Here is a 21,889-nt window from a genome sequence, read left to right on the forward strand (position 1 = left end):
CCACGTCCGCACCCGCCTCCTGCCCAGAGCCGCCCCCTGCCCACGTCCGTACCCGCCTCCAGTCCAGAGCCGCCCCCTGCCCACGTCCGTACCCGCCTCCTGCCCAGAGCCGCCCCCTGCCCACGTCCGCACCCGCCTCCAGCCCAGAGCCGCCCCCTGCCCACGTCCGCACCCGCCTCCTGTCCAGAGCCGCCCCCTGCCCACGTCCGTACTCGCCTCCTGCCCAGAGCCGCCCCCTGCCCACGTCCGTACTCGCCTCCTGTCCAGAGCCGCCCCCTGCCCACGTCCGTACTCGCCTCCTGTCCAGAGCCGCCCCCTGCCCACGTCCGCACCCGCCTCCTGTCCAGAGCCGCCCCCTGCCCACGTCCGTACTCGCCTCCTGTCCAGAGCCGCCCCCTGCCCACGTCCGCACCCGCCTCCTGCCCAGAGCCGCCCCCTGCCCACGTCCGCACCCGCCTCCTGCCCAGAGCCGCCCCCTGCCCACGTCCGCACCCGCCTCCAGCCCAGAGCCGCCCCCTGCCCACGTCCGTACCCGCCTCCTGTCCAGAGCCGCCCCCTGCCCACGTCCGCACCCGCCTCCTGCCCAGAGCCGCCCCCTGCCCACGTCCGCACCCGCCTCCAGTCCAGAGCCGCCCCCTGCCCACGTCCGCACCCGCCTCCAGTCCAGAGCCGCCCCCTGCCCACGTCCGTACCCGCCTCCTGCCCAGAGCCGCCCCCTGCCCACGTCCGCACCCGCCTCCTGCCCAGAGCCGCCCCCTGCCCACGTCCGCACCCGCCTCCAGCCCAGAGCCGCCCCCTGCCCACGTCCGCACCCGCCTCCAGTCCAGAGCCGCCCCCTGCCCACGTCCGCACCCGCCTCCTGCCCAGAGCCCACACCCCTTACCCACTCCTGCACCCCGCCTGCAGTCCAGAGCCGCCCCCTGCCCATGTCCGCACCCGCCTCCTGCCCAGAGCTGCCCCCTGCCCATGTCCGCACCCGCCTCCTGCCCAGAGCCGCCCCCTGCCCACGTCCGCACCCGCCTCCTGCCCAGAGCCGCCCCCTGCCCACGTCCGCACCCGCCTCCTGCCCAGAGCCCGCACCCCTTACCCGCTCCTGCACCCCGCCTCCTGCCCAGAGCCTGCACCCCACCCGCTCCTGCACCCCACCTCCTGCCCAGAGCCCGCACCCCCTACCCGCTCCTGCACCCCGCCTCCTGCCCAGAGCCCGCACCCCCTACCCGCTCCTGCACCCCGCCTCCTGCCCAGAGCCTGCACCCCACCCGCTCCTGCACCCCACCTCCTGCCCAGAGCCCGCACCCCCTACCCGCTCCTGCACCCTGCCTCCTGCCCAGAGCCTGCACCCCCTACCCGCTCCTGCACCCGCCTCCTGCCCAGAGCCCGCACCCCCTACCCGCTCCTGCACCCTGCCTCCTGCCCAGAGCCTGCACCCCACCCGCTCCTGCACCCGCCTCCTGCCCAGAGCCCGCACCCCTTACCCGCTCCCGCCTCCTGCCCAGAGCCTGCACCCCCTACCCACTCCTGCACCCCGCCTCCTGACCAGAGCCTGCACCCCACCCGCTCCTGCACCCGCCTCCTTCTCAGAGCCCGCACCCCTTACCCGCTCCCACACCCCGCGTCCTGCCCAGAGCCCGCACCTCCTACCCGCTCCCACACCCCGCGTCCTGCCCAGAGCCCGCACCCCCTACCCGCTCCCGCACTCCGCCTCCTGCCCAGAGCCCGCACCCCCTACCCGCTCCCGCACCCCGCCTCCTGCCCAGAGCCCGCACCCCCTACCCGCTCCCGCACCCCGCCTCCTGCCCAGAGCCCGCACCCCCTACCCGCTCCCGCACCCCGCCTCCTGCCCAGAGCCCGCACCCCCTACCCGCTCCCGCACTCCGCCTCCTGCCCAGAGCCCGCACCCCCTACCCGCTCCCGCACCCCGCGTCCTGCCCAGAGCCCGCACCCCCTACCCGCTCCCGCACCCCGCCTCCTGCCCAGAGCCCGCACCCCCTACCCGCTCCCGCACCCCGCCTCCTGCCCAGAGCCCGCACCCCCTACCCGCTCCCGCACCCCGCCTCCTGCCCAGAGCCCGCACCCCCTACCCGCTCCCGCACTCCGCCTCCTGCCCAGAGCCCGCACCCCCTACCCGCTCCCGCACCCCGCCTCCTTCTCAGAGGCCGCACCTCCTACCCGCTCCCACACCCCGCGTCCTGCCCAGAGCCCGCACCTCCTACCCGCTCCCACACCCCGCGTCCTGCCCAGAGCCCGCACCCCCTACCCGCTCCCGCACCCCGCCTCCTGCCCAGAGCCCGCACCCCCTACCCGCTCCCGCACCCCGCCTCCTGCCCAGAGCCCGCACCCCCTACCCGCTCCCGCACCCCGCCTCCTGCCCAGAGCCCGCACCCCCTACCCGCTCCCGCACCCCGCCTCCTTCTCAGAGGCCGCACCTCCTACCTGCTCCCGCACCCCGCCTCCTGCCCAGAGCCCGCACCCCCTACCCGCTCCCCGCACCCCGCCTCCTGCCCAGAGCCCGCACCCCCTACCCGCTCCCGCACCCCGCCTCCTGCCCAGAGCCCGCACCCCCTACCCGCTCCCGCACCCCGCCTCCTGCCCAGAGCCCGCACCCCCTACCCGCTCCCGCACCCCGCCTCCTTCTCAGAGGCCGCACCTCCTACCTGCTCCCGCACCCGCCTCCTTCTCAGAGCCCGCACCTCCTACCCGCTCCCACACCCCGCGTCCTGCCCAGAGCCCGCACCCCCTACCCGCTCCCGCACCCCGCCTCCTGCCCAGAGCCCGCACCCCCTACCCGCTCCCGCACCCCGCCTCCTGCCCAGAGCCCGCACCCCACCCGCTCCTGCACCCGCCTCCTTCTCAGAGCCCGCACCTCCTACCCGCTCCCACACCCCGCGTCCTGCCCAGAGCCCGCACCTCCTACCCGCTCCCACACCCCGCGTCCTGCCCAGAGCCCGCACCCCCTACCCGCTCCCGCACTCCGCCTCCTTCCCAGAGCCCGCACCCCCTACCCGCTCCCGCACCCCGCCTCCTGCCCAGAGCCCGCACCCCACCCGCTCCTGCACCCGCCTCCTTCTCAGAGCCCGCACCTCCTACCCGCTCCCACACCCCGCCTCCTGCCCAGAGCCCGCACCCCACCCGCTCCTGCACCCGCCTCCTTCTCAGAGCCCGCACCCCCTACCCGCTCCCGCACCCCGCCTCCTGCCCAGAGCCCGCACCCCACCCGCTCCTGCACCCGCCTCCTTCTCAGAGCCCGCACCTCCTACCCGCTCCTGCACCCGCCTCCTTCTCAGAGCCCGCACCTCCTACCCGCTCCTGCACCCGCCTCCTGCCCAGAGCCCGCACCCCCTACCCGCTCCCGCACCCCGCCTCCTTCTCAGAGGCCGCACCTCCTACCTGCTCCCGCACCCCGCCTCCTGCCCAGAGCCCGCACCCCCTACCCGCTCCCGCACCCCGCCTCCTTCTCAGAGGCCGCACCTCCTACCTGCTCCCGCACCCCGCCTCCTGCCCAGAGCCCGCACCCCCTACCCGCTCCCGCACCCCGCCTCCTGCCCAGAGCCCGCACCCCCTACCCGCTCCCGCACCCCGCCTCCTGCCCAGAGCCCGCACCCCCTACCCGCTCCCGCACCCCGCCTCCTGTCCAGAGCCCGCACCCCCTACCCGCTCCCGCACCCCGCCTCCTGCCCAGAGCCCGCACCCCCTACCCGCTCCCACACCCCGCCTCCTGCCCAGAGCCCGCACCCCCTACCCGCTCCCGCACCCCGCCTCCTGCCCAGAGCCCGCACCCCCTACCCGCTCCCGCACCCCGCCTCCTGCCCAGAGCCCGCACCCCCTACCCGCTCCCGCACCCCGCCTCCTGCCCAGAGCCCGCACCCCCTACCCGCTCCCGCACCCCGCCTCCTTCTCAGAGGCCGCACCTCCTACCTGCTCCCGCACCCCGCCTCCTGCCCAGAGCCCGCACCCCCTACCCGCTCCCGCACCCCGCCTCCTGCCCAGAGCCCGCACCCCCTACCCGCTCCCGCACCCCGCCTCCTGCCCAGAGCCCGCACCCCCTACCCGCTCCCGCACCCCGCCTCCTTCTCAGAGGCCGCACCTCCTACCTGCTCCCGCACCCCGCCTCCTGCCCAGAGCCCGCACCCCCTACCCGCTCCTGCACCCCGCCTCCTGCCCAGAGCCCGCACCCCCTACCCGCTCCCGCACCCCGCCTCCTGCCCAGAGCCCGCACCCCCTACCCGCTCCCGCACCCCGCCTCCTGCCCAGAGCCCGCACCCCCTACCCGCTCCCGCACCCCGCCTCCTGCCCAGAGCCCGCACCCCCTACCCGCTCCCGCACCCCGCCTCCTGCCCAGAGCCCGCACCCCCTACCCGCTCCCGCACCCCGCCTCCTGCCCAGAGCCCGCACCCCCTACCCGCTCCCGCACCCCGCCTCCTGCCCAGAGCCCGCACCCCCTACCCGCTCCCGCACCCCGCCTCCTGCCCAGAGCCCGCACCCCCTACCCGCTCCCGCACCCCGCCTCCTGCCCAGAGCCCGCACCCCCTACCCGCTCCCGCACCCCGCCTCCTGCCCAGAGCCCGCACCCCCTACCCGCTTCCGCACCCCGCCTCCTGCCCAGAGCCCGCACCCCCTACCCGCTCCCGCACCCCGCCTCCTGCCCAGAGCCCGCACCCCCTACCCGCTCCCGCACCCCGCCTCCTGCCCAGAGCCCGCACCCCCTACCCGCTCCCGCACCCCGCCTCCTGCCCAGAGCCCGCACCCCCTACCCGCTCCCGCACCCCGCCTCCTTCTCAGAGGCCGCACCTCCTACCTGCTCCCGCACCCCGCCTCCTGCCCAGAGCCCGCACCCCCTACCCGCTCCCGCACTCCGCCTCCTGCCCAGAGCCCGCACCCCCTACCCGCTCCCGCACCCCGCCTCCTGCCCAGAGCCCGCACCCCCTACCCGCTCCCGCACCCCGCCTCCTTCTCAGAGGCCGCACCTCCTACCTGCTCCCGCACCCCGCCTCCTGCCCAGAGCCCGCACCCCCTACCCGCTCCTGCACCCCGCCTCCTGCCCAGAGCCCGCACCCCCTACCTGCTCCCGCACCCCGCCTCCTTCTCAGAGCCCGCACCCGAAATCCACTTGCCAGCAACCCCACACACACACTGAATCCCTCATTTTTGACCCCACCTCACAAAATCTACTAGGTTGGGCCCCCCCCGCCCGTTCTGGTGGGGAGTGTCTGCTTCTCAGTCGCAGCCATGTCAGTGGGGTGGTGGTTTTGTTTAGTTTAGTTTCCTTCTCAGTTGTGCTTCTCAGAAAAACCCCACTGATTTTTCTGTGGGCTAGTGGCCCTGACCCAAAGAAGGTTTCCATCCCTTTCCCAGCTGGGGATGGGAGTTTTGGTGAGATAGCTCACCCGGTCACACACGGGCTGATGCTCTGTCTCCAGAGTTGCGGGGCGGGGGGGAGGGTGCGTGTGTGAGCCAATGGCACTTTCTGCCTGGGAAGCAGGACAAAGGCCAGAGGCAGGACTGATTTGGGGTTAGTCTTAGTGGGTAAGGGGGCAGGGCCTGGCTCTGGGCTGCCCAGTCTGTGCTCTGCTGGGTCCCTGTTGCCTAGTGTCACGTCTGTGCTCCCTGCCAGCTGCGTCACCTAACCATAACGAGGGATGCAGTGCAACAATGGGCGGAGAAGCGGAACAGCCCGCGCCAGTCCCCTCCCTGCCAGTATGGTTTGTAGCAGAAGGTCAGCAGCCCAGCTCCGTCCTGCCCCCACTGCGGCTCTGCCTTGAAAGTGTATGAGGAGCTAGGCGGGCAGGTAGCCTGGCGCAGGAGCTCAGACCCCCACCCCCTCCCCGAAAGGGGCTGCTGCTGTGTCAGAGGCAGCAGCGTCGGACGACAGGCAGCTGGTCCATGAGGGCTCCCCTCGCAGAGTGGGTCCCACCTGGCACCCCGCACTACAGAGGCAGCAGCGTGGAGCGGCAGCGGCCAGAGAGCACTGGCTGCTCTCCCCAGGACTATAGAAGAGTCAAGTGACCAATAAGCATTCATGACACTACCTGCCTATTCAATTCACCGACATGTAACATCACTAATCCTAATGCCACAGTGACATCCCTATAGACCCCTGGGCTGCAGCCGCCCCTGTTCACCGGGGTTCCCTATAGAACGTGGGGTGCGGGGCCAGACGCAGCCGCCCCTGTTCACCGGGGTTCCCTATAGAACGTGGGGTGCGGGGCCAGACGCAGCCGCCCCTGTTCACCGGGGTTCCCTATAGAACGTGGGGTGCGGGGCCAGACGCAGCCGCCCCTGTTCACCGGGGTTCCCTATAGAACGTGGGGTGCGGGGCCAGACGCAGCCGCCCCTGTTCACCGGGGTTCCCTATAGAACGTGGGAGGCAGGCCAGACGCAGCCGCCCCTGTTCACCAGGGCTCCCTATAGAACGTGGGAGGCAGGCCAGACGCAGCCGCCCCTGTTCACCAGGGCTCCCTATAGAACGTGGGAGACAGGCCAGACGCAGCCGCCCCTGTTCACCAGGGCTCCCTATAGAACGTGGGAGACAGGCCAGACGCAGACGCCCCTGTTCACCAGGGCTCCCTATAGAACGTGGGAGGCAGGCCAGACGCAGCTGCCCCTGTTCACCAGGGCTCCCTATAGAACGTGGGAGACGGGCCAGACGCAGACGCCCCTGTTCACCAGGGCTCCCTATAGAACGTGGGAGACAGGCCAGACGCAGCCGCCCCTGTTCACCAGGGCTCCCTATAGAACGCGGGAGACGGGCCAGACGCAGCTGCCCCTGTTCACCAGGGCTCCCTATAGAACGCGGGAGACAGGCCAGACGCAGCCGCCCCTGTTCACCAGGGCTCCCTATAGAACGTGGGAGACAGGCCAGACGCAGCCGCCCCTGTTCACCAGGGCTCCCTATAGAACGTGGGAGACGGGCCAGACGCAGCTGCCCCTGTTCACCAGGGCTCCCTATAGAACGTGGGAGACGGGCCAGACGCAGACGCCCCTGTTCACCAGGGCTCCCTATAGAACGCGGGAGACGGGCCAGACGCAGCCGCCCCTGTTCACCAGGGCTCCCTATAGAACGCGGGAGACAGGCCAGACGCAGCCGCCCCTGTTCACCAGGGCTCCCTATAGAACGTGGGAGACAGGCCAGACGCAGCCGCCCCTGTTCACCAGGGCTCCCTATAGAACGTGGGAGACGGGCCAGACGCAGCTGCCCCTGTTCACCAGGGCTCCCTATAGAACGTGGGAGACGGGCCAGACGCAGACGCCCCTGTTCACCAGGGCTCCCTATAGAACGTGGGAGACGGGCCAGACGCAGCCGCCCCTGTTCACCAGGGCTCCCTATAGAACGTGGGAGACGGGCCAGACGCAGACGCCTGGGTGCCCCTCCCCGAGTAGTGACCAGCTTGCCTGTCCCTGGCGATTCACCGCAGCGGTTGGGCCTCAGCGGGCGCGGCCCCGGCCCCCTCTCCAGCTCCGGCCCCAGCGTGCGTCTGCAGGTGCCCGTTGAGCTGTGCCGGGGTCTTACAGTGCACGCCGCACAACTTGCAGAGGAAGCGTTCCACACGTGGGGCCGACAGTCCGTGGTCCTTGACTGCATGCACCCTGAGGTAAGCCGCTGTGGTGAACCCTACGGGGGGGGGAGAAGGACAAACCACCAGGTCAGTGTCCAGCACGCAACCCTGGGGCCTCTGATGCTCTGCCCCTGCGGCACCCTGCCCCACAAGTGGCTGCATCTCTGCACTGGGCAAAGGGGCTCCAGCAGAAACAGCCTCTGCACCATGCTCCAGAGGCGGCTGCGTCCCGGCACCGGATGAGGGTCCCCCTGCAAACAGCCTGTCCCCCACCCCGGAGGCGGCTGCGTCCCGGCGCCGGATGAGGGTCCCCCTGCAAACAGCCTGTCCCCCACCCCGGAGGCGGCTGCGTCCCGGCGCCGGATGAGGGTCCCCCTGCAAACAGCCTGTCCCCCACCCCGGAGGCGGCTGCGTCCCGGCGCCGGATGAGGGTCCCCCTGCAAACAGCCTGTCCCCCACCCCGGAGGCGGCTGCGTCCCGGCGCCGGATGAGGGTCCCCCTGCAAACAGCCTGTCCCCCACCCCGGAGGCGGCTGCGTCCCGGTGCCGGATGAGGGTCCCCCTGCAAACAGCCTGTCCCCCACCCCGGAGGCGGCTGCGTCCCGGTGCCGGATGAGGGTCCCCCTGCAAACAGCCTGTCCCCCACCCCGGAGGCGGCTGCGTCCCGGTGCCGGATGAGGGTCCCCCTGCAAACAGCCTGTCCCCCACCCCGGAGGCGGCTGCGTCCCGGTGCCGGATGAGGGTCCCCCTGCAAACAGCCTGTCCCCCACCCCGGAGGCGGCTGCGTCCCGGCGCCGGATGAGGGTCCCCCTGCAAACAGCCTGTCCCCCACCCCGGAGGCGGCTGCGTCCCGGCGCCGGATGAGGGTCCCCCTGCAAACACCCTGTCCCCCACCCCGGAGGCGGCTGCGTCCTGGCGCCGGATGAGGGTCCCCCTGCAAACAGCCTGTCCCCCACCCCGGAGGCGGCTGCGTCCCGGCGCCGGATGAGGGTCCCCCTGCAAACAGCCTGTCCCCCACCCCGGAGGCGGCTGCGTCCCGGCGCCGGATGAGGGTCCCCCTGCAAACAGCCTGTCCCCCACCCTGGAGGTGGCTGCGTCCCGGTGCCAGATGAGGGTCCCCCTGCAAACACCCTGTCCCCCACCCCGGAGGCGGCTGCGTCCCGGCGCCGGATGAGGGTCCCCCTGCAAACACCCTGTCCCCCACCCCGGAGGCGGCTGCGTCCCGGCGCCAGATGAGGGTCCCCCTGCAAACACCCTGTCCCCCACCCCGGAGGCGGCTGCGTCCCGGCGCCGGATGAGGGTCCCCCTGCAAACACCCTGTCCCCCACCCCGGAGGCGGCTGCGTCCTGGCGCCGGATGAGGGTCCCCCTGCAAACACCCTGTCCCCCACCCCGGAGGCGGCTGCGTCCCGGCGCCGGATGAGGGTCCCCCTGCAAACACCCTGTCCCCCACCCCGGAGGCGGCTGCGTCCCGGCGCCGGATGAGGGTCCCCCTGCAAACAGCCTGTCCCCCACCCCGGAGGCGGCTGCGTCCCGGTGCCGGATGAGGGTCCCCCTGCAAACAGCCTGTCCCCCACCCCGGAGGTGGCTGCGTCCCGGCGCCGATGAGGGTCCCCCTGCAAACACCCTGTCCCCCACCCCGGAGGCGGCTGCGTCCCGGTGCCGGATGAGGGTCCCCCTGCAAACACCCTGTCCCCCACCCCGGAGGCGGCTGCGTCCCGGCGCCAGATGAGGATCCCCCTGCAAACACCCTGTCCCCCACCCCGGAGGTGGCTGCGTCCCGGTGCCGGATGAGGGTCCCCCTGCAAACACCCTGTCCCCCACCCCAGAGGTGGCTGCGTCCCGGCGCCGATGAGGGTCCCCCTGCAAACAGCCTGTCCCCCACCCCGGAGGTGGCTGCGTCCCGGCTCCGGATGAGGGTCCCCCTGCAAACACCCTGTCCCCCACCCCAGAGGTGGCTGCGTCCCGGCGCCGATGAGGGTCCCCCTGCAAACACCCTGTCCCCCACCCCGGAGGCGGCTGCGTCCTGGCGCCGATGAGGGTCCCCCTGCAAACACCCTGTCCCCCACCCCGGAGGTGGCTGCGTCCCGGCGCCGATGAGGGTCCCCCTGCAAACACCCTGTCCCCCACCCCAGAGGTGGCTGCGTCCCGGCGCCGATGAGGGTCCCCCTGCAAACAGCCTGTCCCCCACCCCGGAGGTGGCTGCGTCCCGGCTCCGGATGAGGGTCCCTCTGCAAACATCCTGTGTCCCACCCCGGAGGTGGCTGCGTCCCGGCTCCGGATGAGGGTCCCCCTGCAAACACCCTGTCCCCCACCCCAGAGGTGGCTGCGTCCCGGCGCCGATGAGGGTCCCCCTGCAAACACCCTGTCCCCCACCCCGGAGGCGGCTGCGTCCTGGCGCCGATGAGGGTCCCCCTGCAAACACCCTGTCCCCCACCCCGGAGGTGGCTGCGTCCCGGCGCCGATGAGGGTCCCCGTGTAAACAACACATGCATGTGCCATGTAAGGCTCACCCAGCCTGGCTGCCCACTGCCGCACTCGCAGGCTTGGCAGCTGTTCCTGGCAGGGCTGGGGCAAAGGGCTTTGGTCCGAGATGGGGCCGTGTGGTACCAGGTTCAGGCACAAGGGGGAAGGTTCCAACTGCCTCTATGGGGGACCCCACATCCACAGGTGGCTTGTGCCTCCTCTGGCGGACACTGTCTGCCCAGTGCCTGTGACTTGGCACATCCCACAGCCATGCTACGGGGAGACGGGGCCAATCCCAGCACCCCGGGCACAGGGAGCTCCCGCCCAGCCTGGCGCACCCCTGCTTGGCACACACTCCACACGCTCGGGGGAGACAGGGCTCTCGGTCGCTCACACCCAGCGGGCCCCCCCAGGGCTCTGGCCTGGCCCCCGGTACCTTTGTTGCACAGCTCACAGATGTGGTTGGGGCCCTGGCTGTGCACCTTCATGTGGTCCGTGATGTAGGCAGCGCTAAGCATCTTGCCACACACATGACACGGCACCTTCTCCTCATGGCGCACCGTGTGTGCTCGCAGCCGGTCCTTCGTGGCAAAGGCCGCCTCGCACGTCTGCGGGGAGTGGGAGGTTAGGGGGGCGAAAGCGGCTCTGGGGCCCACCATGGGGCCTGGGGCCTCTCGTGGGCACTGTCAGGGCAGTCTGGGTCCCAGACCTGGGTCCGGTTTCTGCGAGTGCTGGGCAACTGCTCAAGGAAGCCACCCGGGCACCTGGGCCCTGCTCCCTGGGGAGCCTATGGAAGGGTGCAAGGCAGGGGTGGGGCCCCTCCAGCCCCATGGCAGGATGGGAGCACTCAAATTCTCCTAGGCTGGGCCCCCGCTTCTCAGCTGGGGGCACGTCAGTGAGGGGTTGTCTCCCGCTGGATCTTTCTTGGCTCCCCAGCCCTGGCGGAAGGGGGTGCAGGGGGCAGTACCTCACATTTGAAGGGTCTCTCTGTCGAGTGCACCTGGCGCACGTGGCTGTTGAGATGGTCCGGCCTACAGGGGAGCAAATGCAGGTCAGTTTGGCCCCTCCCTGCAGCCCCCACCCGCCTGGCTGGGACGGGCTCTCTGCCCACATCCGCCAACGGCCCGCCCTGCTCCCTCTGCCCGCCGCGCGGCGGCCGTACCGGGAGAAGCTCTTGCCGCAGTGGCTGCAGATGTAGGGCTTGTGGACGGCGCCATCGTGCGAGCGCACGTGGTAACTCATGCGGTCCTTGCGCTTGAAGCGCTGCTGGCAGACGGGGCACTGGTAGGGCTTCTCGTCCGAGTGCGACAGCTTGTGCCGGTTGAGGTGGTAGACGTCGCGGAAGGCCTTGCCACACATCTCACAGGCGTGGTTCTTCCGGATCCGCTTGCCAGAGGCCGTGGTGGTCACCAGCCCCGCTGCCCCGCCCCCCTCTGTCCCCGCTGCCGCGGCTCCACCTCCCCCTGCCCCCAGGGCCGAGACGCTCAGCAGGCTGAGGGGCACCATGGTGGGCATCTTCATGGCAGCAGGGCTGGCGCGGGCTGCCTTGGCGCCGGTGTGGATGGCCTCATGGCGCCGAAGGTTGTAGCCATTCTTGAACTCCTTGGCGCACAGCGAGCAGATGTATGGCCCCTTGCTCTTCGACTTCTTCTGAGCCTCGCTCGGCGGGGGTGGAGCCGGTGGCTGGGCTGGGGGGGGCTGCGAGGTGGCTTGCGGGGCTGGGGCCACCTGCCCCCCACTCCCCTCGGGCCCTGGTTGCTGCTGTTTCAGGGCTGCTGTGTCCACAGTGGAGGCGGCTGGAGCTGAGGCTGTGGCGGCTGCTACCACGGCCGCGGCTGCGGCCGTCTCCTGAGCAGCTGCCAATACTGGGAGCAGGTCCACCTGCAGGGAATCGGCAGGGGTGGCTGGAGCAGGTGGCGGGGGCGCGCTGGTGGCAGCCTGCAGGGGAGGGAGATGGGGTTAGAGGGAGGCAGGGGAGGACAGAAGGGCTATTACAGTCAACAACAGCCAGGGGCAATTCCAGCCCCCAAATCTTTGGATTTTCCATTAAAAATCCTGGGAAATTCCAGCCCAAATCTTTGTTAACAGACAAAAGCCTAGAAAATTCCAGCCCCCAAATCTAGTAATTTAGTTCCAAACAAACAAGCTGGCCAGCCCTGGGAAATTCCAAGCTCCGGAAGCTTCGTCCCGTTATCCGATCACAAAGACACGAGCAGTCCGGCAAAGCCTCTTATTTTATTTCTTTAACCCAGGAATTCGGCCCTGGTTGCTTTATTTTGTTTCAAGCCCTGTGACATTTCAATTCAAAGCCAAAGGGCATTCGTTTTTATTTTAAATATTTCAAAATATATGGGAAAAAAATCTAGCCTCCCAACACCACCAGCAGAAACCAAACCGAACCAAACAATTTCTTACTCGTAAAAAAAAAAAGTCTACACAAAATATTTTAAGATTGATCTCAATATAACCTGGGGAAAATCTAGCCCCACAAAAGAGGAAAGTTACAAGATGAGTTTACCCTACAGGTTTTTAAGGTTTTTTTTCAAAAAGTCAAGAAACTGGAGCTCTAATTTTGCATTTTCTAAAAAATAAAGTGAAATATTGAGGGGAGTGAGGTAGGGGGACTCCATTCCAGCTAAGAAATCTCCCTGATTGCTTCATATGTACGACACGTGACCGTGTTCTCTAGCTACCTCCTTACAAATGTGCAGCTCTCCGTCCGTCCGTCCATGAGTCAGTCTGTCCAAGAACTCCCGCTAAGCGGGAAGAGCTAGGATCCCCACACTTGCGAGGCAGCCTCTTCTTCTGCGCAGGTAAAGCAAGGGCAGGCTTTGGTAGTGCCACCACAACGGGATTCTTTTCCAGCACATGGAAAGCGAGGGTGCGGATAGGAGGGACAGTCATACTGCAGAGTGACCACAGGGGGGAGGCCACACCACGAATACAGTAGCCAGCCGGGGCCGGGGATATCCACCTTGCAGGCCACACATATGTGGCCTGCCTTCCCCAAGCCCCTCGCCTTGAACGGGGGCACTGGCTATCGGCCCAGGCGTCAAGGCCCCACTAGGACCACCTCCAGGGTCGGACAGTGCAGCCCTGCTCCTAGCCAGGAACCACAGCCTGGCCCTGTCCTCACCTACCACAAAGAGACTATGGCCTGCTTTCTCCCCCTGCAAGAAGACTCCAGGGGATGGGAACTGCGGTACGGTCTGTACCCTCCAAGGAGCCCCCAGGGCAGCTCAACAGCCCAGCCTCATCTCAGCACTACCCCTGCAAGGAGCTGCTGGGGGCCCAGGCAGGATGGCTGGGCAAAACTGACAGCCACTCCTCCAGCCACCAGCTGGGTGGCCTTGGCAGTGCAGCCCCAGCCCCAGGGAGGAGCAACCAGGGCAGTGCAACCCTGGCCCCCATGAGGAAGCACTGCGGCAACTGCACCACCCTTACCACCACAAGTGGGCCCAGGAAGCCCCCCCGACCTCCCAGTCCACTGCCCTGACTCCTGCACCCCCAACCAATCTCCTGCCCTGGGCCTCTCCCTGCCCCGAGTCCCCTGCCTTGCACCCTCCACCCCCACTCCCTGCCCTGACTGCTGTACTCCCAAGCCAGGGTAAACCCTCTCTAGTTCCTAAATAGCTTTTAAAGAGTTTGTGCATCTGCCGGCGTCTGTCCAGCTGTGAGTGAGTCTGTCCAAGAACTCCTCCAGTCGGTCAGAGCTAGGACCACCCAGCTGGGTAGGCAGCCTCCTCTTATTTAATGCAAGGTCAGGGTTTGGTTGCTCCTGGACAGAAGGGTGTGCCTGGAATGGGACTGGTTCTCAAAATAGACAGGGAGGGAGGGGTGTGATAGCAGGGCCAGTTATAGTCACAAATGACCGGGGGGGGGGGGGGACACGACAGCAAGTACCCTAGTCCAGGGCAGCAGCCGTCCACCATGCCACACAGCCCCCAACACTGCAGGCTGGCCCTGGGGAGAAGCCAGCAGCTGGGTTACATAGTTCCCACTGCCCTGGGTAAGTTGGAATACATACATACATACATACATACATACATACATACATATATATATATTCAATGTATTGTTTAAAATATGAAATGAGAAATTTCAACAATTTTTTAACATTTAACTAAGGAAAAATAACGAGAAAACAATCTCTCATATTACCTGACAAAACTGCCATCAAAATAGATAATCCAAACATACTTAGATTATATCTACAATGTAAAAAAAGGCTAATTTTTTTAGAAACCCACAATTCCCCCATGTGCTTTCTTAGCTCATTAACCAGGAGAAATTCTGAAACACAGAACTCTTCTTACGTTCAAGATTGCTCGTGTTGGAATTCTTTACTTCTAAAAATAATCATTTACAAAAATAAATGAGAAATTTCAACACAAAGCCAACTCATTTTATTTTAATTGAGGAAAATGACTAGGAAATTCATGACCAAAAAACTCTTAACTGTATTCTGACCATCTAAGGCCCTGCTCCTTTGGAGATTTATACATGGTCCTAATTTTAGCCATGAAAACTCCCTTACTGATTTAAACAGTTCAATTCATTCTCCAAAAAATAAAGGTGCATACTTTTTAGGCAGGGATTGTCTATCATGACAGATAACGTGTAATTCAGGTTGCTGGCTGGATATAACTAGCAAAAAGCAATTTGTAAATGTATACCAATTTATGTAAAGTTAATTCCTTGTTATAACATTGTTCATTAGTAACCTTAAGTGTGATCCCCAGCACCAATTTAAAGCTCTCCACAACGCCACTGCTATGAACTTCATGTAATTGATCATGCACCTGAATAATAATTTAGCATGATCAATTCCAACTTCTATACTAAAATCAGATGCAATTATGAACCGTAGGACACGGCAAAGGAAATCTACACAAGGAATTCCGGTAACCAATTTTAACCTTGTCACAATAACTCCCAAGAAAAAAGAAAGCTGGCCTTTGAGACCCGTGTTTGTGCAAAGGTTCGAACTCCAGAAGACAGTTGAAAGGTAATGAAAGCAGAAGCTTCTGTTGGGCTAAACGAGATGAGAATTCCTTGCTTGGTGCTGAGATGCAGCCACTTCTGGGGATGCTCTGAACTGCTGCCCCTAGAGAGGGCAGATCTGGGAGTCCCATTCCTCACCCTCCCTGAGCCAGGCAGTGCTCCGCCCTTAGGAAGGGTGGGACCCAGCATCCCTTAGGGGCAAGGCCCCGCGGCCCTGCCAGCCCTGCCCTCTCATTTGCTCACCTGGAAAGGGCTCTGAGTGCAGCCCTGGGTGCTGAAGAACCTGGACTGGAGCTCAGCCCCGACCTGGAGGGGATTCTGTGTGTGACTCTGCTAATATGAGAGGAGAGGGGGGGTCAGAGGACCAGGAGAGATGGGCAGGGGATCTAGCTTGAGAGCCTCTAAGCCCTGAGGATGGGAAATGCAGGGCCCATCAGTTCCGGGGTTCACTCTGGCCCCTAACGATGTCTACATTTTGATCATCCAGGTGGAACTTGTCTCCCCTCACCAGGAGAAGGAGGAGGATGGGAAGGCAGTGGAGGAGAAGGGTGGGGGGGACAGTGGAGAAGACCAGGGACTGGGGGCAGAGGAGGAGGTGTAAGGATGGGGGGGGCAGTGGAGAAGGGCAGAGGGGGCACTGTGAGGATGGGGGGTGGAATAGGGCGGGGGGACGCTGTGAGGATGAGAGGCGGGGACGAGGGGGGCGCTATGAGGGCGGTGGGGCGGGGCGGGGCCAGGCGGGACGGGGGGATAGGGTGGCGCTGTGAGGAGGGAGAGGGGTCATGCGGGAGAAGGGAGCCTATGACGGGAGGAGGGGTGGGGGGTGCTGTGAGGACGGGGAGGTCCGGGGGTGTAGGAGGGCGCTGTGAGGCTGGGGGAGTACCAGGAGCGGAGGGGGGCACTGTGAGGATGCGGTCGGGGTGCAGGGGGCGCTGTAAAGATGGGGGGTGCCAGGAGGGGAGGGGGGCACTGTGAGGGGGCAGGGGGCGCTGTGAGGATGGGGGGCACTGTGAGGATGGGGGGTGCCAGGAGGGGAGGGGGCGCTGTGAGGGGGCAGGGGGCACTGTGAGGATGGGGGGTGCCAGGAGGGGAGGGGGGCGCTGCGAGGGGGCAGGGGGCGCTGTGAGGGGGCAGGGGGCGCTGTGAGGGGGCAGGGGGCGCTGTGAGGATGGAGGGTGCCAGGAGGGGAGGGGTCGCTGTGAGGGGGCAGGGGGGCGCTGTGAGGATGGGGGGTGCCAGGAGGGGAGGGGTCGCTGTGAGGGGGCAGGGGGGCGCTGTGAGGATGGGGGGTGCCAGGAGGGGAGGGGGCGCTGTGAGGGGGCAGGGGGCGCTGTGAGGATGGGGGGTGCCAGGAGGGGAGGGGGGCGCTGCGAGGGGGCAGGGGGCGCTGTGAGGATGGGGGGTGCCAGGAGGGGAGGGGGGCGCTGTGAGGGGGCAGGGGGCGCTGTGAGGGGGCAGGGGGCGCTGTGAGGATGGGGGGTGCCAGGAGGGGAGGGGGGCGCTGTGAGGGGGCAGGGGGCGCTGTGAGGGGGCAGGGGGCGCTGTGAGGATGGGGGGTGCCAGGAGGGGAGGGGGGCGCTGCGAGGGGGCAGGGGGCGCTGTGAGGATGGGGGGTGCCAGGAGGGGAGGGGGGCGCTGTGAGGGGGCAGGGGGGCGCTGTGAGGATGGGGGGTGCCAGGAGGGGAGGGGGCGCTGTGAGGGGGCAGGGGGGCGCTGTGAGGATGGGGGGTGCCAGGAGGGGAGGGGGGCGCTGTGAGGGGGCAGGGGGCGCTGTGAGGATGGGGGGTGCCAGGAGGGGAGGGGGCGCTGTGAGGGGGCAGGGGGCGCTGTGAGGGGGCAGGGGGCGCTGTGAGGATGGGGGGTGCCAGGAGGGGAGGGGGGCGCTGTGAGGTGGCAGGGGGCGCTGTGAGGGCGGGGGGTGCCAGGAGGGGAGGGGGGCGCTGTGAGGATGGGGGGTGCCTGGGGAGGGGAGGGGGGCGCTGTGAGGATGGGGGGTGCCAGGAGGGGAGGGGGCGCTGTGAGGGGGCAGGGGGCGCTGTGAGGGCGGGGGGTGCCAGGAGGGGAGGGGGCGCTGTGAGGGGGCAGGAGGGCGCTGTGAGGGGGCAGGGGGGCGCTGTGAGGGGGCAGGGGGTGCCAGGAGGGCAGGGGGCGCTGTGAGGGGGCAGGGGGCGCTGTGAGGGGGCAGGGGGGCGCTGTGAGGATGGGGGTGCCAGGAGGGGAGGGGGGTGCTGTGAGGGGGCAGGGGGGGCGCTGTGAGGGGGCAGGGGGCGCTGTGAGGGGGCAGGGGGCGCTGTGAGGGCGGGGGGTGCCAGGAGGGGAGGGGGGCGCTGTGAGGGGGCAGGGGTCGCTGTGAGGGGGGAAGGGGGGCGCTGTGAGGGCGGGGGGTGCCAGGAGGGGAGGGGGGCGCTGTGAGGGGGCAGGGGGGCGCTGTGAGGGGGCAGGGGGGCGCTGTGAGGATGGGGGGTGCCAGGAGGGGAGGGGGGTGCTGTGAGGGGGCAGGGGGGCGCTGTGAGGGGGCAGGGGGCGCTCTGAGGGGGCAGGGGGTGCCAGGAGGGCAGGGGGCGCTGTGAGGGGGCAGGGGGGCGCTGTGAGGGGGCAGGGGGGCGCTGTGAGGATGGGGTGCCAGGAGGGGGAGGGGGTGCTGTGAGGGGGCAGGGGGGCGCTGTGAGGGGGCAGGGGGCGCTGTGAGGGGGCAGGGGGGCGCTGTGAGGGCGGGGGGTGCCAGGAGGGGAGGGGGGCGCTGTGAGGGGGCAGGGGGCGCTGTGAGGGGGGGGGGGAAGGGGGGCGCTGTGAGGATGGGGGTGCCAGGAGGGGAGGGGGGCGCTGTGAGGGGGCAGGGGGCGCTGTGAGGGGGCAGGGGGCGCTGTGAGGATGGGGGGTGCCAGGAGGGGAGGGGGGTGCTGTGAGGGGGCAGGGGGCGCTGTGAGGGGGCAGGGGGCGCTGTGAGGATGGGGGGTGCCAGGAGGGGAGGGGGGCGCTGTGAGGGGGCAGGGGGGCGCTGTGAGGGGGCAGGGGGCGCTGTGAGGATGGGGGGTGCCAGGAGGGGAGGGGGCGCTGTGAGGGGGCAGGGGGGCGCTGTGAGGATGGGGGTGCCAGGAGGGGAGGGGGCGCTGTGAGGGGGCAGGGGGCGCTGTGAGGATGGGGGGTGCCAGGAGGGGAGGGGGCGCTGTGAGGGGGCAGGGGGCGCTGTGAGGGCGGGGGGTGCCAGGAGGGGAGGGGGCTGTGAGGGGGCAGGGGGCGCTGTGAGGGGGGAAGGGGGGCGCTGTGAGGATGGGGGTGCTAGGAGGGGGGGGGCGCTGTGAGGGGGCAGGGGGGCTGTGAGGGGGGAGGGGGCGCTGTGAGGGGGCAGGGGGCGCTGTGAGGGCGAGGGGGCGCTGTGAGGGGGCAGGGGGGTGCCAGGAGGGCAGGGGGCGCTGTGAGGGCGAGGGGGCGCTGTGAGGGGGCAGGGGGGCGCTGTGAGGATGGGGGGTGCCAGGAGGGGAGGGGGCGCTGTGAGGGCGAGGGGGCGCTGTGAGGGGGCAGGGGGGCGCTGTGAGGATGGGGGGTGCCAGGAGGGGAGGGGGCGCTGTGAGGGGGGAGGGGGGCGCTGTGAGGATGGGGGGTGCCAGGAGGGGAGGGGGCGCTGTGAGGGCGAGGGGGGCGCTGTGAGGGGGCAGGGGGGGGGGGAGGGGGGCGCTGTGAGGATGGGGGGTGCCAGGAGGGGAGGGGGCGCTGTGAGGGGGCAGGGGGCGCTGTGAGGGGGGAAGGGGGGCGCTGTGAGGGCGAGGGGTGCCAGGAGGGGAGGGGGGCGCTGTGAGTGGGCAGGGGGGCGCTGTGAGGGGGCAGGGGGCGCTGTGAGGATGGGGGGTGCCAGGAGGGGAGGGGGCGCTGTGAGGGGGCAGGGGGCGCTGTGAGGGGGCAGGGGGCGCTGTGAGGGGGGAAGGGGGGCGCTGTGAGGATGGGGGTGCCAGGAGGGGAGGGGGCGCTGTGAGGGGGCAGGGGGCGCTGTGAGGGGGAGGGGGTGCCAGGAGGGCAGGGGGCGCTGTGAGGGGGCAGGGGGCGCTGTGAGGATGGGGGGTGCCAGGAGGGGAGGGGTCGCTGTGAGGGGGCAGGGGGCGCTGTGAGGATGGGGGGTGCCAGGAGGGGAGGGGTCGCTGTGAGGGGGCAGGGGGCGCTGTGAGGATGGGGGGTGCCAGGAGGGGAGGGGTCGCTGTGAGGGGGCAGGGGGCGCTGTAAGGATGGGGGGTGCCAGGAGGGGAGGGGTCGCTGTGAGGGGGCAGGGGGGCGCTGTGAGGATGGGGGGTGCCAGGAGGGGAGGGGGGCACTGTGAGGATGGGGGGTGCCAGGAGGGGAGGGGGGCGCTGTGAGGATGGGGGGTGCCAGGAGGGGAGGGGGGCGCTGTGAGGATGGGGGGTGCCAGGAGGGGAGGGGGCGCTGTGAGGGGGCAGGGGGGTGCCAGGAGGGGAGGGGGGCGCTGTGAGGATGGGGGGTGCCAGGAGGGGAGGGGGGCGCTGTGAGGATGGGGGGTGCCAGGAGGGGAGGGGGCGCTGTGAGGGGGCAGGGGGGTGCCAGGAGGGGAGGGGGGCGCTGTGAGGGGGCAGGGGGGTGCCAGGAGGGGAGGGGGCGCTGCGAGGGGGGAGGGGGACGCTGTGAGGGGGCAGGGGGCGCTGTGAGGATGGGGGGTGCCAGGAGGGGAGGGGGCGCTGTGAGGGGGCAGGGGGCGCTGTGAGGATGGGGGGTGCCAGGAGGGGAGGGGGCGCTGTGAGGGGGCAGGGGGGTGCCAGGAGGGGAGGGGGCGCTGTGAGGGGGCAGGGGGGCGCTGTGAGGATGGGGGGTGCCAGGAGGGGAGGGGGCGCTGTGAGGGGGCAGGGGGGTGCCAGGAGGGGAGGGGGGCGCTGTGAGGGGGCAGGGGGGCGCTGTGAGGATGGGGGGTGCCAGGAGGGGAGGGGGCGCTGCGAGGGGGGAGGGGGACGCTGTGAGGGCGAGGGGTGCCAGGAGGGGAGGGGGGCGCTGTGAGGGGGCAGGGGGGCGCTGTGAGGGCGGGGGGTGCCAGGAGGGGAGGGGGCGCTGCGAGGGGGGAGGGGGACGCTGTGAGGGCGAGGGGTGCCAGGAGGGGAGGGGGGCGCTGTGAGGATGGGGGGTGCCAGGAGGGGAGGGGGGCACTGTGAGGGGGCAGGGGGCGCTGTGAGGGCGAGGGGTGCCAGGAGGGGAGGGGGCGCTGTGAGGGGGCAGGGGGCGCTGTGAGGGCGGGGGGTGCCAGGAGGGGAGGGGGCGCTGTGAGGGCGAGGGGTGGCAGGAGGGGAGGGGGCGCTGTGAGGGCGGGGGGTGCCAGGAGGGGAGGGGGGCGCTGTGAGGGCGGGGGGTGCCAGGAGGGGAGGGGGGCGCTGTGAGGGGGCAGGGGGCGCTGTGAGGATGGGGGGTGCCAGGAGGGGAGGGGGCGCTGTGAGGGGGCAGGGGGGCGCTGTGAGGGGGCAGGGGGCGCTGTGAGCATGGGGGTGCCAGGAGGGGAGGGGGCGCTGTGAGGATGGGGGGTGCCAGGAGGGGAGGGGGCGCTGTGAGGATGGGGGGTGCCAGGAGGGGAGGGGGCGCTGTGAGGATGGGGGGTGCCAGGAGGGGAGGGGGCGCTGTGAGGGGGCAGGGGGCGCTGTGAGGGCGAGGGGTGCCAGGAGGGGAGGGGGCGCTGTGAGGGGGCAGGGGGCGCTGTGAGGGGGCAGGGGGGCGCTGTGAGGATGGGGGGTGCCAGGAGGGGAGGGGGGTGCTGTGAGGGGGCAGGGGGCGCTGTGAGGGGGCAGGGGGCGCTGTGAGGATGGGGGGTGCCAGGAGGGGAGGGGGGCGCTGTGAGGGGGCAGGGGGGCGCTGTGAGGGGGCAGGGGGCGCTGTGAGGATGGGGGGTGCAGGAGGGGAGGGGGCGCTGTGAGGGGGCAGGGGGCGCTGTGAGGATGGGGGTGCCAGGAGGGGAGGGGGCGCTGTGAGGGGGCAGGGGGCGCTGTGAGGATGGGGGGTGCCAGGAGGGGAGGGGGGGGGGGGCGCTGTGAGGGGGCAGGGGGCGCTGTGAGGGCGGGGGGCTGGAGGAGGGGAGGGGGCGCTGTGAGGGCGGGGGGTGCCAGGAGGGGAGGGGGCGCTGTGAGGGGGCAGGGGGCGCTGTGAGGATGGGGGGTGCCAGGAGGGGAGGGGGCGCTGTGAGGGGCAGGGGGGCGCTGTGGGGGGGAGGGGGCCGGGGGGAAGGGGGAGGGGCCCACCTGACGGGGGGCCATGGGAAGGGGGCGGGGCGCCTATGGCGGGAGGAGGGTCTCTGTGAGGGGCGGAGTCTCGTGACGGGGCGGGGCCCCGGTGAGAGGGGGGGCCCGGCGGCGGGAGGGTCACGCGGCGGCGCGGGAGGGGTCACGGCGCGAGCGGCTGCGCGACGTGGGGGCGCGCACGGCGGGTGTCGGCGGGCGCGGCCCCGGCCCCGCCCCCGTGAGGCGGCCCCGCCCGCTGGGAGCGCGGGGTGGGGGCGGCGCGCGGCCTCGCGGCGCGGGGCGGGTACCTGGAAGATGAAGCTGCTCCAGTTGCTCGGGTCCATGGCGGCGGCGGGGGGGGGCCGGGGAGGGCGGGGGCGCGAGCGGGGAGCAGGAGCAGCGCCGCGCGGGCGGGGGAGTGAGGTGGGAGGGGGGAGCGAGGAGGCAGCGGCGCGAGGACACCTCGGCGCGGGCGCTGATTGGCCCCTTCAGCGCGCGCTCTCGTAGCTCGCGCTCGTCTCCCTGAGGGAGGGGGTTAGTGATTGGCCGACGATGGGGTCCCTGGCGTGGGCTTCTCGTACAGCTCCCATTGGTCGCTCACGTGAGAGTGACATAAAGACCCCACGTGGGGCTTATTCTGATTGGGCAAAAACATGAGCTAGGCAAGTTCG

The 21,889-nt window shown here is 69.5% G+C and overlaps 1 protein-coding gene across 3 annotated transcripts in view; it reads right to left on the reverse strand.

Moving 5' to 3' along the window:
- The window catches only part of MAZ (MYC associated zinc finger protein), a 35,621-nt gene extending 13,853 nt beyond the window's left edge, over positions 1 to 21,768 (reverse strand). The window contains exons 1-6 of one of the 3 annotated variants that reach the window (XM_089779073.1): positions 21,527 to 21,768; positions 15,265 to 15,351; positions 11,180 to 11,955; positions 10,985 to 11,048; positions 10,454 to 10,625; positions 7,390 to 7,609 (exon numbers count right to left, since the gene is read on the reverse strand). In XM_089779073.1, coding sequence (XP_089635199.1) covers positions 7,404 to 7,609; positions 10,454 to 10,625; positions 10,985 to 11,048; positions 11,180 to 11,955; positions 15,265 to 15,351; positions 21,527 to 21,562 — 1,341 coding nt within the window. In that variant the 5' untranslated portion in view covers positions 21,563 to 21,768 and the 3' untranslated portion in view covers positions 7,390 to 7,403. Of the gene's footprint in view, positions 1 to 7,389; positions 7,610 to 10,453; positions 10,626 to 10,984; positions 11,049 to 11,179; positions 11,956 to 15,264; positions 15,355 to 21,526 lie in introns of all 3 variants that reach the window. The other 2 variants (XM_089779072.1, XM_089779074.1) reach the window with 2 other exon arrangements.
- Between the last annotated feature and the right edge of the window lie 121 nt (positions 21,769 to 21,889).

This window comes from Pelodiscus sinensis, chromosome 5 (assembly GCF_052426305.1).
Source record: "Pelodiscus sinensis isolate ZL-2025 chromosome 5, ASM5242630v1, whole genome shotgun sequence".
Taxonomy (NCBI): domain Eukaryota; kingdom Metazoa; phylum Chordata; order Testudines; family Trionychidae; genus Pelodiscus; species Pelodiscus sinensis.